The sequence below is a fragment of the Haliotis cracherodii genome, unplaced genomic scaffold (genome assembly GCF_022045235.1).
Source record: "Haliotis cracherodii isolate W230 unplaced genomic scaffold, xgHalCrac1.p SCAF_1, whole genome shotgun sequence".
Lineage (NCBI taxonomy): Eukaryota > Metazoa > Mollusca > Gastropoda > Lepetellida > Haliotidae > Haliotis > Haliotis cracherodii.
This window is the reverse complement of record NW_027266264.1, coordinates 53,976,197-53,989,729: the sequence shown is the minus strand read 5'-3', so window position 1 is coordinate 53,989,729 and position 13,533 is coordinate 53,976,197. Positions and strand designations below refer to the sequence as shown.

At 42.7% G+C, this 13,533-nt stretch overlaps 1 protein-coding gene across 1 annotated transcript in view; it reads right to left on the bottom strand.

Moving 5' to 3' along the window:
- Positions 1 to 13,533, bottom strand: part of LOC139479429 (scavenger receptor cysteine-rich domain-containing protein DMBT1-like) — a 102,172-nt gene that overhangs the window by 8,241 nt on the left and 80,398 nt on the right. The window contains exons 21-31 of the mRNA XM_071262283.1: positions 12,354 to 12,668; positions 11,318 to 11,644; positions 9,686 to 9,790; positions 8,733 to 8,948; positions 7,646 to 7,975; positions 6,768 to 7,091; positions 6,025 to 6,357; positions 4,309 to 4,641; positions 3,521 to 3,874; positions 2,814 to 3,134; positions 1,296 to 1,619 (exon numbers count right to left, since the gene is read on the bottom strand). Of these exons, the coding sequence (XP_071118384.1) occupies positions 1,296 to 1,619; positions 2,814 to 3,134; positions 3,521 to 3,874; positions 4,309 to 4,641; positions 6,025 to 6,357; positions 6,768 to 7,091; positions 7,646 to 7,975; positions 8,733 to 8,948; positions 9,686 to 9,790; positions 11,318 to 11,644; positions 12,354 to 12,668 (3,282 nt within the window). The remainder of the gene's footprint in view (positions 1 to 1,295; positions 1,620 to 2,813; positions 3,135 to 3,520; positions 3,875 to 4,308; positions 4,642 to 6,024; positions 6,358 to 6,767; positions 7,092 to 7,645; positions 7,976 to 8,732; positions 8,949 to 9,685; positions 9,791 to 11,317; positions 11,645 to 12,353; positions 12,669 to 13,533) is intronic.

The following is a 13,533-nucleotide window of genomic DNA, read 5'->3' as shown; positions in this document are numbered from 1 at the left end:
CGTTTCAGTATAGATCCTCATACTGTTGTCATGCAAGACTTGCTTGACAACCGTATAAGGATCTATACCAAAACGTCGCTTGCTTGACAACGGTATAAGGATCTATACAGAAACGTCGCTTTTTACAGTATAAAAGAAGTTGTTATCCATAAAATAGTTTCTACCTTGTCATTCTAAACTTCTCATTAATGCCTATCAAACAATTCAATTTAAAAATATGGTTGGTTTGATTTATGAAAATAATAGAAGAAACATCCATGCAGATTCAAATGGTTTTCTGAAGTGCTGCTTTGAATTATTTTAAAATGCCAGGTCAAGTCGCTTCTTCTCTTCCCCCACCTCTCTACTTTTGTGTATCTATTTATCACTGCAATTACAGTAAATCACTTCGTTGAATTCTTTTTAGTATATTCCACATTTGTTTGGTAAGTTGATCAGCCCATTAATATATAAAACTGAGTAAAACTGGACCACACAAACAAGTTATAATGTTTGAGCAGCTTGGTGAGCGAGTATGGTTTTACACCGCGTTTGGCAATATCAAGGCAAGGGGGAGAGGGAGAGTTTACAAGAGAAAGTGGCTTCACACATTACCGTATTTTCTTGAGTATAATGTGCCCTTTTTTTCAGAAAATGAAGCAGCCATGAGAGAGGTACACATTTTTTCCCCCATGGGTTAACAAAACAACCAGCATGTATACTGGAAATCGAGTGTCAACAAACAGAATAAAATACCGATACATTCGTCTGTACTATTTTTATATTTATATGAACATTATTACATTAAATGAACATGGAATACTATTATATGAATTGTAACATATGTATATTTACTTATATCGTGTTAATATAGGCTCTAACATCATTCAAACATGTCATTTTAGACGAAATCCTGCGAGAGGCAATCTCACCGCTACTTACAGATACACCAACTTGACTGACGCCATCTGTGACTTGTTGATGAAGAACCAATAAATATATTATATCCAAAATGTCGACCCATAAGAAGTTGAAATTGTTGTTATTTGTCCTGTTATAGTCAATGTTTTGATTCTTTTCATTGTGGTAGCGTGGCTTCAGCATGTGACTCAATCCAAGTCACTGATTGGTCTGACCGGTGTCCAGTCAAAACATCCCATACCCTGTGAATGACTCATTATATTGCAGTGGTATACGGTATACCCATGTGGGGAATTGAACCCAGGCTTTTGGCATGACCAGCGAACACTTTAACCACTCTGCTGCCCCAACGGAGGATAAACTCTCATTAAAACTTAAGTTTAATCATAACGCACCTGTTCCATTGTAGCAGATGACACCAGCGTCGTTGGAGTCATAGTTGCAGTTCTGTTTGTCCGCTGTCTCCTGATGTGGACATTTGTCAAGGGAGGTCTCATTGCCAAGGCATTGGAAATTCCTCATGAGGATTGCGTTAGTGTTCTTGACAATGTGGAGGTAGGCCACCCCGCCCTTGTAACCCAGACTCCTGCAGGCGACGCTGGCGTCCATGTCGTCCCACCCCTGCATGCACACCCGGCCCCACACTCCATTCTTATTGACTTCTACAATGCCGTGGTAGTCCTTGCTCAGGCCGTCGGAAGCCAGTCGAAGCTGGAAGCCTGAAAACAAATGTGATAAAATGTTGGTTTGTTGTTTAACACAGCACTCGGCAATTTTCAAGCTATATGACGTTGGCCTGTATATAATCAAGTCTGGACCAGACAATCCAGTGATTGGCATCATAAGCATCAATCTAGTTTGTTTGTTGTTGTTTAACGACACACTCAACAAAATTACAGCTATATGACATTGGCCTGTAAATAATCAAGTCTGGACCAGACAATCCAGTGACTGACATCATGAGCATCGATCCACGCAATTGGGAAATGATAACATGCATCAACCAAGTCAGTGAACCTGACCACCCAATCCCATGAGTTGCTTCCTTGAACAAGCATAGTCGCCTTTTATGACCAGCATGGATGCTGAAGACCTATTCTCTACCCAGGTCTTCATGAGGCTGTAATAAAATGGGATGATATTCACCCTTTTCGAACTACACCAAACAGTGATTCAAATTGTAAAGTTTATATTTTAGTATTTATTTGTTGTTTAATTCAATATCAACAATAATCCAGTTATTTCACAGCAAGCTGTAATTAACTAAATTTGGACCAGACAAACCGGTGGTTGATATTATCAACAACGTCCCACATATTCAGCACTGATGAATACTTGTTACATTTACCCAAGGAAGGTTGATATACTAGTATACATAAGACCTCACAAATGACGAGAATGTCTGTTCTGGGGGAAGAGATACTTGACAACAGTTCCCTCCGAGCGCCATCTTGAGGCACATCACTATGCAGCAGGGATTGCAGTCAACGTTCTTCCAAGATGATCACTCGCCTCATATATAAGCTTTCAAAATCAGATATGACAAAGCCTGATATAATGAGCTATGAAAATCAGTGTTATTGTTCGAATGAACAGCAAAGTCATGTTCTACCGAACTGGGACAGACGGATCCTTAATGCGTCTTCTGTGGAGCGTCTATCTGTAAATAATCAAGTCCAGACATCATGAGCATTGGTCCACACGATTAGGATAAAATGATGTGCAAACCACCAAGTCTGACCACAGATCCTTTTAGTCGCCTCTTACGACTAGCAAGGTTGCTGGCGACCTGTATTCTTGCCCTGAATCCACATGGGTTGTGTCCATGAAAGAGACCGCAGCACAGCCTTCAGCGAGTCTATCATCACTTTAAATAACCACAAGACGAGCCAGCCAATGGTTGACATACTAACCTGTATCATTAAATGGTGTCTTGGCACAGTACACAGATGCGTACGTCCCTGTGGTGCAAGTTCCTTCTTTGCTAAGTGTGCAGTCCTTTATGTCATTTTCCGCCCCTTTACATTTAATGCTTGTGAACACGATTGGTCCGGAGATGTTGCCGAACACAGATCCACCAACAGCCCGTCCATGGGTGAAGTTCATACCGAGGCTCCTGCACGCGACAGTTGCCGCGGTATTGTCAAGACCTGTGTCGCATACTCCGACCTTTTTCCCGTCGTCAAATATCTCTAGTCCTCCCTTGGTAGCGCCGAATCTCTGGTTGAGTCGAGCTAAAGAAAAACATTGATTTACATGAATTTGTGTGATTAAGAAAACAGAATATGTGTCAGCGCATTTGTAAAGGGCAAGTGAATGTTGCTTTGCACCGTAGTATTCAAGGTGCAAAGGTAGTATTCAAGGTGGTAAAGACCTGTAAATAGTCAAGCCAAGCTAACCCCTTGTACAGATGAACATGCCGTCGGGCCGCGATGACTTAGTCAGACATTTTGACCAACCGGTTATCATTTAAGTCTTTAAATCATGAAACTACAAGAGAATTGTTGGCCCATTCTGATGAAGCTGAGCTGTCAGTAAGACTGGGATAACAGTTAACCAACACAAATTTTAAACACGGACACATGATCCTCAAGGAGACAGAAAGATATTGGCATCTTACCACTCTTGTAGCAGAAGACTGAAGCATCATCCTTGTGGGAGGTACAGGGCAGAGTGAAGGGCCAGCCGAAGGAGGGGGCGGAGTATAGGTCCTTGAAGCCTCGGTGGGGGCATTCGTGGAAATACTTCTCATTGCCGGTACACTGCAGATGACTCAGCCAGATTGGGCCAGACCCTTGCCCATAACGTGCTCTGGAGATGGCGACGCCGTCGCTGAAGTTGAGCTGGCGACAGAAGACATTGGCTTCCTTGGCGTCCCAGTAGTTATCGCATATGGTGCCCCAAACACCGCCAATGCGGATTTCTGCTCTCCCATAGAAGTTGCTACCTCCTCCAGCAACTCGGTACGCAACACCTGTAATAGTGATCACTGGTACATAGAACGGGAGGATTGTGATTATATTCTGATTTCTTATATTCTCATTATACTTCTCAAGTTTTGATAGGGATAATAATATGTGAAGATAAAAATATCCCTGTCATGGCACAGGCAGTCAGCCCACTCTGTCATCAAAGGGTGACGTATAACGACGGAACCTTTTGGATCACTTATATGTTTAATATGTGAGGTTAAACATTACTGACAACTACCTTTATTCAATATGCTGCTCATTTTGGAGGTGAGGTGAAATGGGATGTAACTTCACGTTCAAGATTATTGCACTTGTATTGCGACGTGCATGCATGTGTTTGTGTGTGTGGCTGCTTAAAGTATGTTAAAGTGTGAGAGTTATGATCATCTTAGTGCTAAGATCATTGTGCGGAACAGGTCCTAGTTCATTAACGTACCCGAGTCGTTGTAGCACAAAACGGCTGCAGTGTGTTTGTTGGAGCAGTTGCCCAAGTTGGTCCTGTCGAGATGGGGGCAGTCCAGCAGGTTGTCCTCATCACCCGTGCAGTTAAAGGAGTTCAGCCAGTAGGGTCCCAACTGGCGCTGTGTGGAGTATGTGCCGAAGTAGGAATGCTTGTACGCCATCCCACCTGTATATCCCCGAGCTCCACACACCACTGTGGCATCTTCGTCGTCCCAGTCTTTGCTACAGACCCGCCCCTCAACACCATAGTGGGTCACACGTAGCTGGCCGGAGTGCTTCTGGTCGTTGTTGATGGTCAGTGTGTAATCTAAAGATGTGGTAAAGGGATGAAATATGTGTCTGATATAATGATGGGGAATGGTGAAAGGTACTATACAAAATATAGTAATATGAAAGAATTAGGTGGTCTTCAACTATTTCAGAAGAATGGATCCAGCTGTTACTCTTTTCATTAATAGTGTACTTATAAGTGAATGATTATCGTTTTCGTGGTGTTTTCGAGAGGCTGTAATATTGTTTTTCGATCTGGAATCTCTATTCAAAGTCCACTTTTGATGAAATGAAGCATACTTTCTTGGAGATAGGTTAGGTGATTAAGGAAGAGTTTGGTATCTCACTCTTTAAGTGCTTTCAGCATACTATATTGTATGGAGTTTAGCACTATATAAGTGGCTAAATTATTACTACAGTGATCCCTCGCTATTCGATAAAGCGCTACCTCGGTTACTACGCGCGGTAACGCATGGCTCCCAAAATTTATGTACACTTTTAATACTGAGAGTTTTACACAGACATGATTGTATTGTTGTTCGTTGTTCATTTGCACATAACGCTTCTCATTGCATAATCAACCATTTATCGCTGAATGGAGTTCTAATAATCTGTTTGAAAACATCCGCGGCAAGTCCCGGAAATACGATTGTTCTACTAGTTAACTTTTCACACTATACATCCTTTGATCTTAGAAGCGCATGCATGCAATAAAAGAGAACCACAAGCGAAGTTTATATTCTTAATTAGTGGGCAATCCAATTTGAGGCGACACTGTCAACTCACATGCTGCTGTCACAACACGGCGGTCATTCCTTTCGATTCGGATCAAGTAACCGTATCAAACCAATTAATCTGGCTTGAATGTGTATCTATATTTGTATGAATGTGTATGAATGCGCTTAGTGCTGGTCAAAACTCTCGTTTTTCCATATTTTAAGCAACATGACCAATCAATGCCACTGAAACACTCTGTACTTGTGTAATGAATTGTGATTGGCTCTTCACTCATAGCGTCTGTTACTACCATTATCAATCGATATTTTCATGTAAGTAGACTACATTCACAGTGAATGTGACAGTTAAGGCTTGTAAATAATAACAAACGGCGAAAAACATAATGGATATATATTTTTACACTATGAACGGTAAACAACTTGTATCATTGCAATGTGCGAGACAAGGCGAAGATCGTGAGATTGGTCGAACGCACTTCCCTGCCTCGGCCTTGGATAAACGGCTCATCATCTATAACACCCACCAATTATTTGGACCCCATAGGTAGCGTTGTAGCGGGACCACTGTACTACTACTACTACTACTACTACTACTACTACTACCACTACTACTTATTACTACTACTACTACTACCACCACCACCACCACCACCAATATTATTATTATTTTTATTATTACTCACTGTCACTAACAAACTCCCGTGGGTCGTCTGAACACACCACTGAGGCGTACATGTTGCTGGCACAGTCTTCAGTAACCATACACTCGGATATAGACTCCTCCTCTCCCGTGCATCGCAGTGTCATGTTGGTGATGATGTCTTTGTTGTAGGAGTTTGTGTTGCCGTAGGCGGAGCAGCATATGGAACGTCCGTCCTTGAAGCCCAGACTCTGGCACACGACCCGGGCGGACATGTCGTTGAAGCCGGTGTCGCAGACATAATGCCAATCTCCCCCTTGGTTCCACAACACGCCGCCATGTTGAATTGAGCGTCCCACACCTGTGCTCAGCTTCACTGGAAATGAAGATAAAATGATAGAGGTGAGGTGAGGTGAGGTGAGGTGAGGTGGGGTGGGGTGAGGTGAGGTGAGGTGAGGTGAGGTGAGGTGAGGTGAGGTGAGGTGAGGTGAGGTGAGGTGAGGTGGCCTTGGCCGGGATTAACGTCAAGCTCAAGTTTATAGCACTTACATAGCGATGTGGGTGGACGTGCGTGCGTGCGTGCATGCGTGCGTGGGATGGGGTGGGGTAGGGTGGGGTGTTTGTGTGTGCGTCGAGTTCTGCAAGGCTGGAAACTATATAGCCTTATTTAGATGAAGGAAGAGACAAATAATCAGATGAACAGTACACAACACGTGTGCCCAAATGAGTTATTTTGTTATTGTTTCTTACAAAAAACATTCTGACTTGTTTTTCCTAGGCACGTACCTTTAGTATAGCAAAAGACACCGGCGTCTCTGCTGTGATCCGAGCAAGTCCTTGATGTCGATATGGCCCAACCCTCATGGGGACACTGATTGAGGGTTTTCTCCCCACCCTCACATCGGAGGTTCGACTCCCACACTGGTCCCTTGGCTGTATCATTGTAAGACCCATAGAATGGGTCACCATCGTCAAACCCGAGGTTCCTACAGAACACCTTGGCCTCTCTCTTGTCCCAGTACCGGTCGCAGAGTGTCCCCCACTGTCCATCTACGGCCACCTCCACTCGACCCCACTGGTCACCCCCCGAGGACAGGCGGTAATACAGACCTGGAAAGTCAAGGGAGGTCAGTGTTGACATAAACATTGTTACATATGTGAGGGATGTTATAGTAATGTACGACCACGACTGTGGTGTAGCCTATGTCTTGCTTACTGCAGCATATGGCATCCACTCACCCGATTAACACTGCCGGAAACAACTAGAGCGTGATTATTGCTACACCACATCAGCAATCTTACAGCTATTTGCGGTGAACAGAATCAGTATTGTACCATATATATTTAAGAGTCAGCGAGTTATTTTGGTAAACATTTTTAATGTTAATTTAAATAAATAAAAGAATAGTCTTCCTGATGTGGGGTAAAAATCTAATTGGACATATCTAGTAGACATTTACCACTTTGGTGAAAACCACGAGCATGGGTTTGATGCTGACAGACATAACACATAATTGTGACAAATCGGGGATTCAAACAAACAGTCCGAAAGATCTTGACAGCTTAGGGATGCAAGAGTACAAAGATAATTGCAGAGATTTTGCCCTCAGTGCCAAAGTGATACAACTTACACAAAGAACAAAGTTTTTCAACACTTTTACTACCTTCATTATTGAAGCACAGGGCTCCACCAAAATGGCCGCTGGTGCATTTTGTGACGTTGCCCCATCCAATGTGAGGACAATCATTCAGCGAGGTCTCGTTGCCAGTACAGTTGACCTGGGACGTCCAGTATGGGCCAGTGTAGTCGAAGTAGGAGAAGGACGACCTGTAGTGGCTGTAGGCCACGCCCTTACTGTAACCCAGGGTGGTACAGACGACGGCTGCATCCGGGTCATCCCAGTTGTCGCTGCAGACGCGACCTTCAACCTTTGCATACGTAATGGCCACTTGGCCGGTGTAGGTGGACCCCCCAGTCAGGCTGATGGTGTAGTCTGTAGAGTGAAGATTGTGTCTAAGTGTCATGGAAGAAATATACGACGGTTTGACTACCATGTGTTCAGCCTACTTACGATTTGATAACCACATGTCCAGCCTACTCACTGTTTGACGACCACATGTCCAGCCTACTTACTGGTCGACAACATGATCAGCCTACTTACTGTTTGACGACCACATGTTCATCCTACTTACTGGTCGACAACATGATCAGCCTACTTATTGTTTGACTACCACATGTTCAGCCTACTTACTGTTTGACGACCACATGTTCATCCTAAGACTTACTGGTCGACGACAACATGATCAGCCTACTTATTGTTTGACTACCACGTGTCCAGCCTACTTACTATTTGACTACTACGTGATCAGCCTTCTTATTGTTTGACTACCACATGTTCAGCCTACTCACTGTTTGACGACCACATGTTTATCCCAAGACTAACTGTTTCACTACGTGTTCAACCTATTTACTGTTTGACAACAACGTGTCCAGCCTACTTACTATTTGACTACTACGTGATCAGTGCCTACTTACTGTGACTACCACACGTTCAGCCTACTTTCTGTTAGACGACAATGTGTTCAGCAGACTCACTGTTTGACGACCATGTATTCAGCCGACTCACTGTTTGACGACCATGTATTCAGCAGACTCACTGTTTGACGACCATGTATTCAGCTGACTCACTGTTTGACGACCACATGTTTATCCAAAGACTAACTGTTTCACCACATGATCAGCAGACTTACTGTTTGACAGAGTGTTGTTGTAGCAGGCCACAGAGGCGTAGTTCTGTCTGTAGCACAGGGAGGTGCGCTGCCGAGAGGTGAACTTGCAATCCCGAACTGATTTCTCCTTGCCCGTACACCTTAGGTCCGATATGACAGCGTCGTCGAAGTTGAAGCCGTAGGGGTTGCAGCAAAGGGCCAGTCCACCAGTCATCCCCAGTTCCCGACATATCACGGCTGTGGACATACAACCAACAGACTGTGCAGCAATCTAATCTGTCTCATATTCAGAGAAAAGGCAAGATAGTCTCTATTGTATAACTATCATTATTATTACATAGTTTAGGTCCATTTTTTGAAAATTGTTGATGATTTTATTTTCAACACTGGTTTGGTTTCATTAGAGGTTGAAATACATATGCCCAAACATGCCCAAACAATTTCTAATTGATCTCTTAAACGTAGTGTCGGAAAATTGGATTTAAAAACAATGAAATGTAAGAAATGTAGCTGCATGTATTTTCAGAGAGCCATTTACAATTGTCTCTTTCAGAGGAGCATTTTGCAATGAGTAATGACCCCGAAAATGAACCAATAAAGAATTATCAAAATCATTTAAGGGGCTTTAACACCTCTGATAAGAATTACCACTGCTTTATGTTTGTTAAACAGAATGATTCAAAGCAAAACAATAACAACATATGCCAGCTTATATTACCACACTGGAGATAACACTCTGTGGTACATCATTATGTCACTGTAGAACTATATGTAAGAATATTCTAGAAATAGTTTTGAAGTTATGTTAATTCTTTGAAACTTTGATTTAAATATTACATTTTATTGCTGCAATCATGGTGATGGAGAAATTTGTAGTTCAAAACAAATGTAGAACTTTGATGATACTCAATTCTGATGTAACGTTTAATCAGTATGTAGGTGACTTTCTCTGATGGGAACAGTGTTTCACTCACTTGCGTCTTGGTTGTCAAAGTCTTGAGAGCATATGGCACCCCACACTCCGTTGTTGTAGACTTTGACTATACCGTTGGTCTTGCTGTCTCCTCGTTCTATCCGAACTGGAAATTTAAACAAAACTCTCAAATATTCGACACCCATGACACACCTTGCGCATAGTACGTAGCTCATGCAATTAATGAAGTCACACACATTACCTAGTTTACACGTATACAGTAGCTCACACATAGAACTTAGCTTACATGTATTACGTAGTTCACACACATTACATAGCTTAAGAACATAATGTCACTGGCTCACACATATTTCATAGATCACACAGGTCACATACATTACATACCTTAAACACATTCCGTAGCTCAGCAAATTACCTGGCTAACACACAGTTTAGCTATGCAGTATAAAAGCAAAATGTAGCTTAAACACATTACATAGTTTGCACATACTGAGACGTTCGCACACATCACATAGCTTACACACATTAAACAGTTTGCACATACTGAGACGTTCCACACATCACACAGCTTACACACATTACATAGTTTGCACATACTCAGACATTCCACACATCACATAGCTTACACACATTACACAGTTTGCACATACTGAGACATTCCACACATCACATAGCTTACACACATTACACAGTTTGCACATACTGAGACATTCCACACATCACATAGCTTACACACATTACATAGTTTGCACATACTGAGACGTTCGCACACATCACATAGCTTACACACATTACACAGTTTGCACATACTGAGACGTTCGCACACATCACATAGCTTACACACATTACATAGTTTGCACATACTGAGACGTTCGCACACATCACATAGCTTACACACATTACACAGTTTGCACATACTGAGACGTTCGCACACATCACGAAGCTTACACACATATCAAATTAAAAACTGTTTTTCGTTTCTTTAACATATTTATCTCCTCTCCTGACCTTATAAAGTTGACATTTTCAACCATGGCAGCACCACTCATCGAAATAATAACTTTTTATAGACACCTGATCGGCATATACTGACAGTCACCACGTGGCCAGAAAAGACATGGTTCATACTGAGTTTCAGCTAAATTTATGGCCATACAGATTTAAGGCCCTAATAATGAAAAAATTATAAAAATCATTGCCATGTACATTTGTGCCATTGCGGAAAAGTGTGATATAACCAAGGGGTTTGAATGGCGAGGAGGAGTTGATGTGAATGACATGCTCAAGTGTAGACAGGTACCCTGTCCTTTGCCTCCGAACAGCTCAATTGTGGTGATGAGTGCAAGCACTCTAGGACAGGCAAACCAGTCTAGCTCGAGTGAGGACAGGAACCAACTCAAATGTAAGAACACTTGCCTTCTTAGCAGTCAAGCAGACAACGATACATTTTCCTTTGGAAATATGAAGTAAAAAAATAACAAATCTTTTTAAAAAGCGAAATTTCAAAATTACCTTGACTTTGATTGTTTATGACTAATTCAAAGCCTTTGTAAAGCATTTTGTCTGAATTCCAGCCTTCTCAAGCTAATCTTGCACCTAAGGCCTTTTTAAGAACGTCTAAATTCCAGACCTTTCAAGGTCTGTGTGAACCATGAAAGAGAAACTGCCATACCTCCTCGGAAGCAGCTGACGGACACAGCGAATGTGGCTGGGATGTATCTGTTCCTGTCTGGGTTCCACTCCACCCGACACTGGTGCACTGCAGCCTCGGAGCCTGTGCAGTTGACGTAGGATGCCAAGATGTTGCCATTGAGGCTGGATGAGGATGGGGAACGCCACAACACCTGCCCTGCAACCATGCCGATGCTGCGACAGAAAACGGACGCGTCCTTGTCATCGAACTCGAGGCGGGAAATGTAGCCCCACTGTCCGTTGATGTTGAGCTGGGCAATCCCTTTGTCTCCCACCGACCCGGGAGCCATCCTGTATTGAACACCCTCTGAAATGGACAAACAGTTCGATACGAGAACATGGCAATGATATTTGACATAAAAATATGAGCCTTGAAGGCAATGTATTTCAAGAGGCCACTACTAGGATCAGGTGGGCAGAACTTCTGACTTGGTTGATGGACTTCCTGACTTGGTTGATGGACTTGCTGACTTGGTTGATGGACTTGCTGACTTGGTTGATGCCAGTCAACACATCTATATTGTGTATATCGATGCTGATGATGTAATCACTAGTTTTTCTGGTCCAGATTCCAATTTTTTGCTGTAGGCATATAGCTAGAATATTGCTGAGTGCGGTGTCAAACAAAGAAACAAAGAAACATAACCTTAAATTAAATACCGAATAATGAGGTGAAATTGGGTTTAATGTCGCCTCCAAGATTATTGCACTTATATAGCGACGTGCATGCATGTGTGTGTGTGTGGCTGCTTGTACTAGTCCGGACTGAGACAGATTTATGAGGCTAGCTCACTGAGATACCATGCCGCAGTTTAACATGAATACCCCACTCAGACACAGTATACTGACTCTGAGCCGACCAGTCCTTGTGTTAGCCCCTTTAGGCCGAACGCCAGACAGGGTAACAACAAGCACCATCTTTTAAAGTCTTTTGGTATGACGTGGCCTGGGATCGAACCCTGGACCTTCCGCTCACCGGGCGGACGCTCTACCACTAGTGAATGCCGCCGGCTTACCTCCAGAGTTGCTACACAACACAGCTGCCCCACGCCTTGACTCCGCGCACCCGTGCTGTGTGTCGAAGACGTCATGGCTGCAATCACTGAAGTTGGTATCATCGTCTCTGCAGACCACATTCCCCATTAGGAGTGGCATGCCTTGGGGGATGGCTGAGCCCGGGATTGCGACTCCCCCAACATATCCGAGCTGCCGACATGCTGTAATTGCTTCAGTATCATTCCAGTTCTCTCCACAAATGGCTCCCCAGATGCCAAATCGGCTGACATTGACCATGCCTGTGAATCCATTCTTGGGCAGACTGATTGCAATATCTGAAATGGAAGTCACGTGATTGTGAGCAATTGTGTAGAACATAAAAGGAAAAATTATTGTTCAACGTTATCAAAGAAATCTCAACCAAAATCAGAGTCCTTTGTATGATTCCAACAGTATCGTGACCATGTGTTTCTGAATCAAATAGTGAGCATATCCTGCCACACCAGTGTCACCCATCACAAACACATGCAAAGGCAAGTCAATCGTTCGCTGCAAAAACACAGGATCATATCTAGTCAAAATAGTTCACGTACATGTTCGGTCCATTATTTGTTAAAGAAAAACACTGGAGCAGTGGGGAGAATTTTCCAGTATTTAATGTTGTTTTGGTTATAATTATTTTTCAGTTTTAATATTTAGAAGGCCAATGGGGTTCATCTTCACCCCATAGCACATGAATATATTTCAAAGCAAATGAGAACAGTTGTGGGTTATGTGCTTCTGAAACATATGAATAAAAATATCATCACAACATTAACATCTGAGAATATTAAAGTTAAATAACTAAATGCACCTTTTCACACTTTAACCAAATACAGTCAAGTCTCGTTAATCTGACAGTCGGCTTTATCCGACACTTATGATGAGAAGCGATTAAATCTGTGATAATTAGACCCATTAATCCGATAGTTTTGCACTCCGAATCAGACACACCTAATTTGCCGAAATCACTCAATAATCAGTCTCTTTAATCCGACCCAGTGATCAGCATACTACCTGGTCATTTGCCTGCGAGCACACAGGCCCGTGTTTTATGTGAGACAAGTCGGCTGGTAGCTGCATATTACAACAGCTGCAGAGATAAACTTGCTTAACAATAAACAATTAATGCTTTATATAAACAAAACAGGATAAATCACA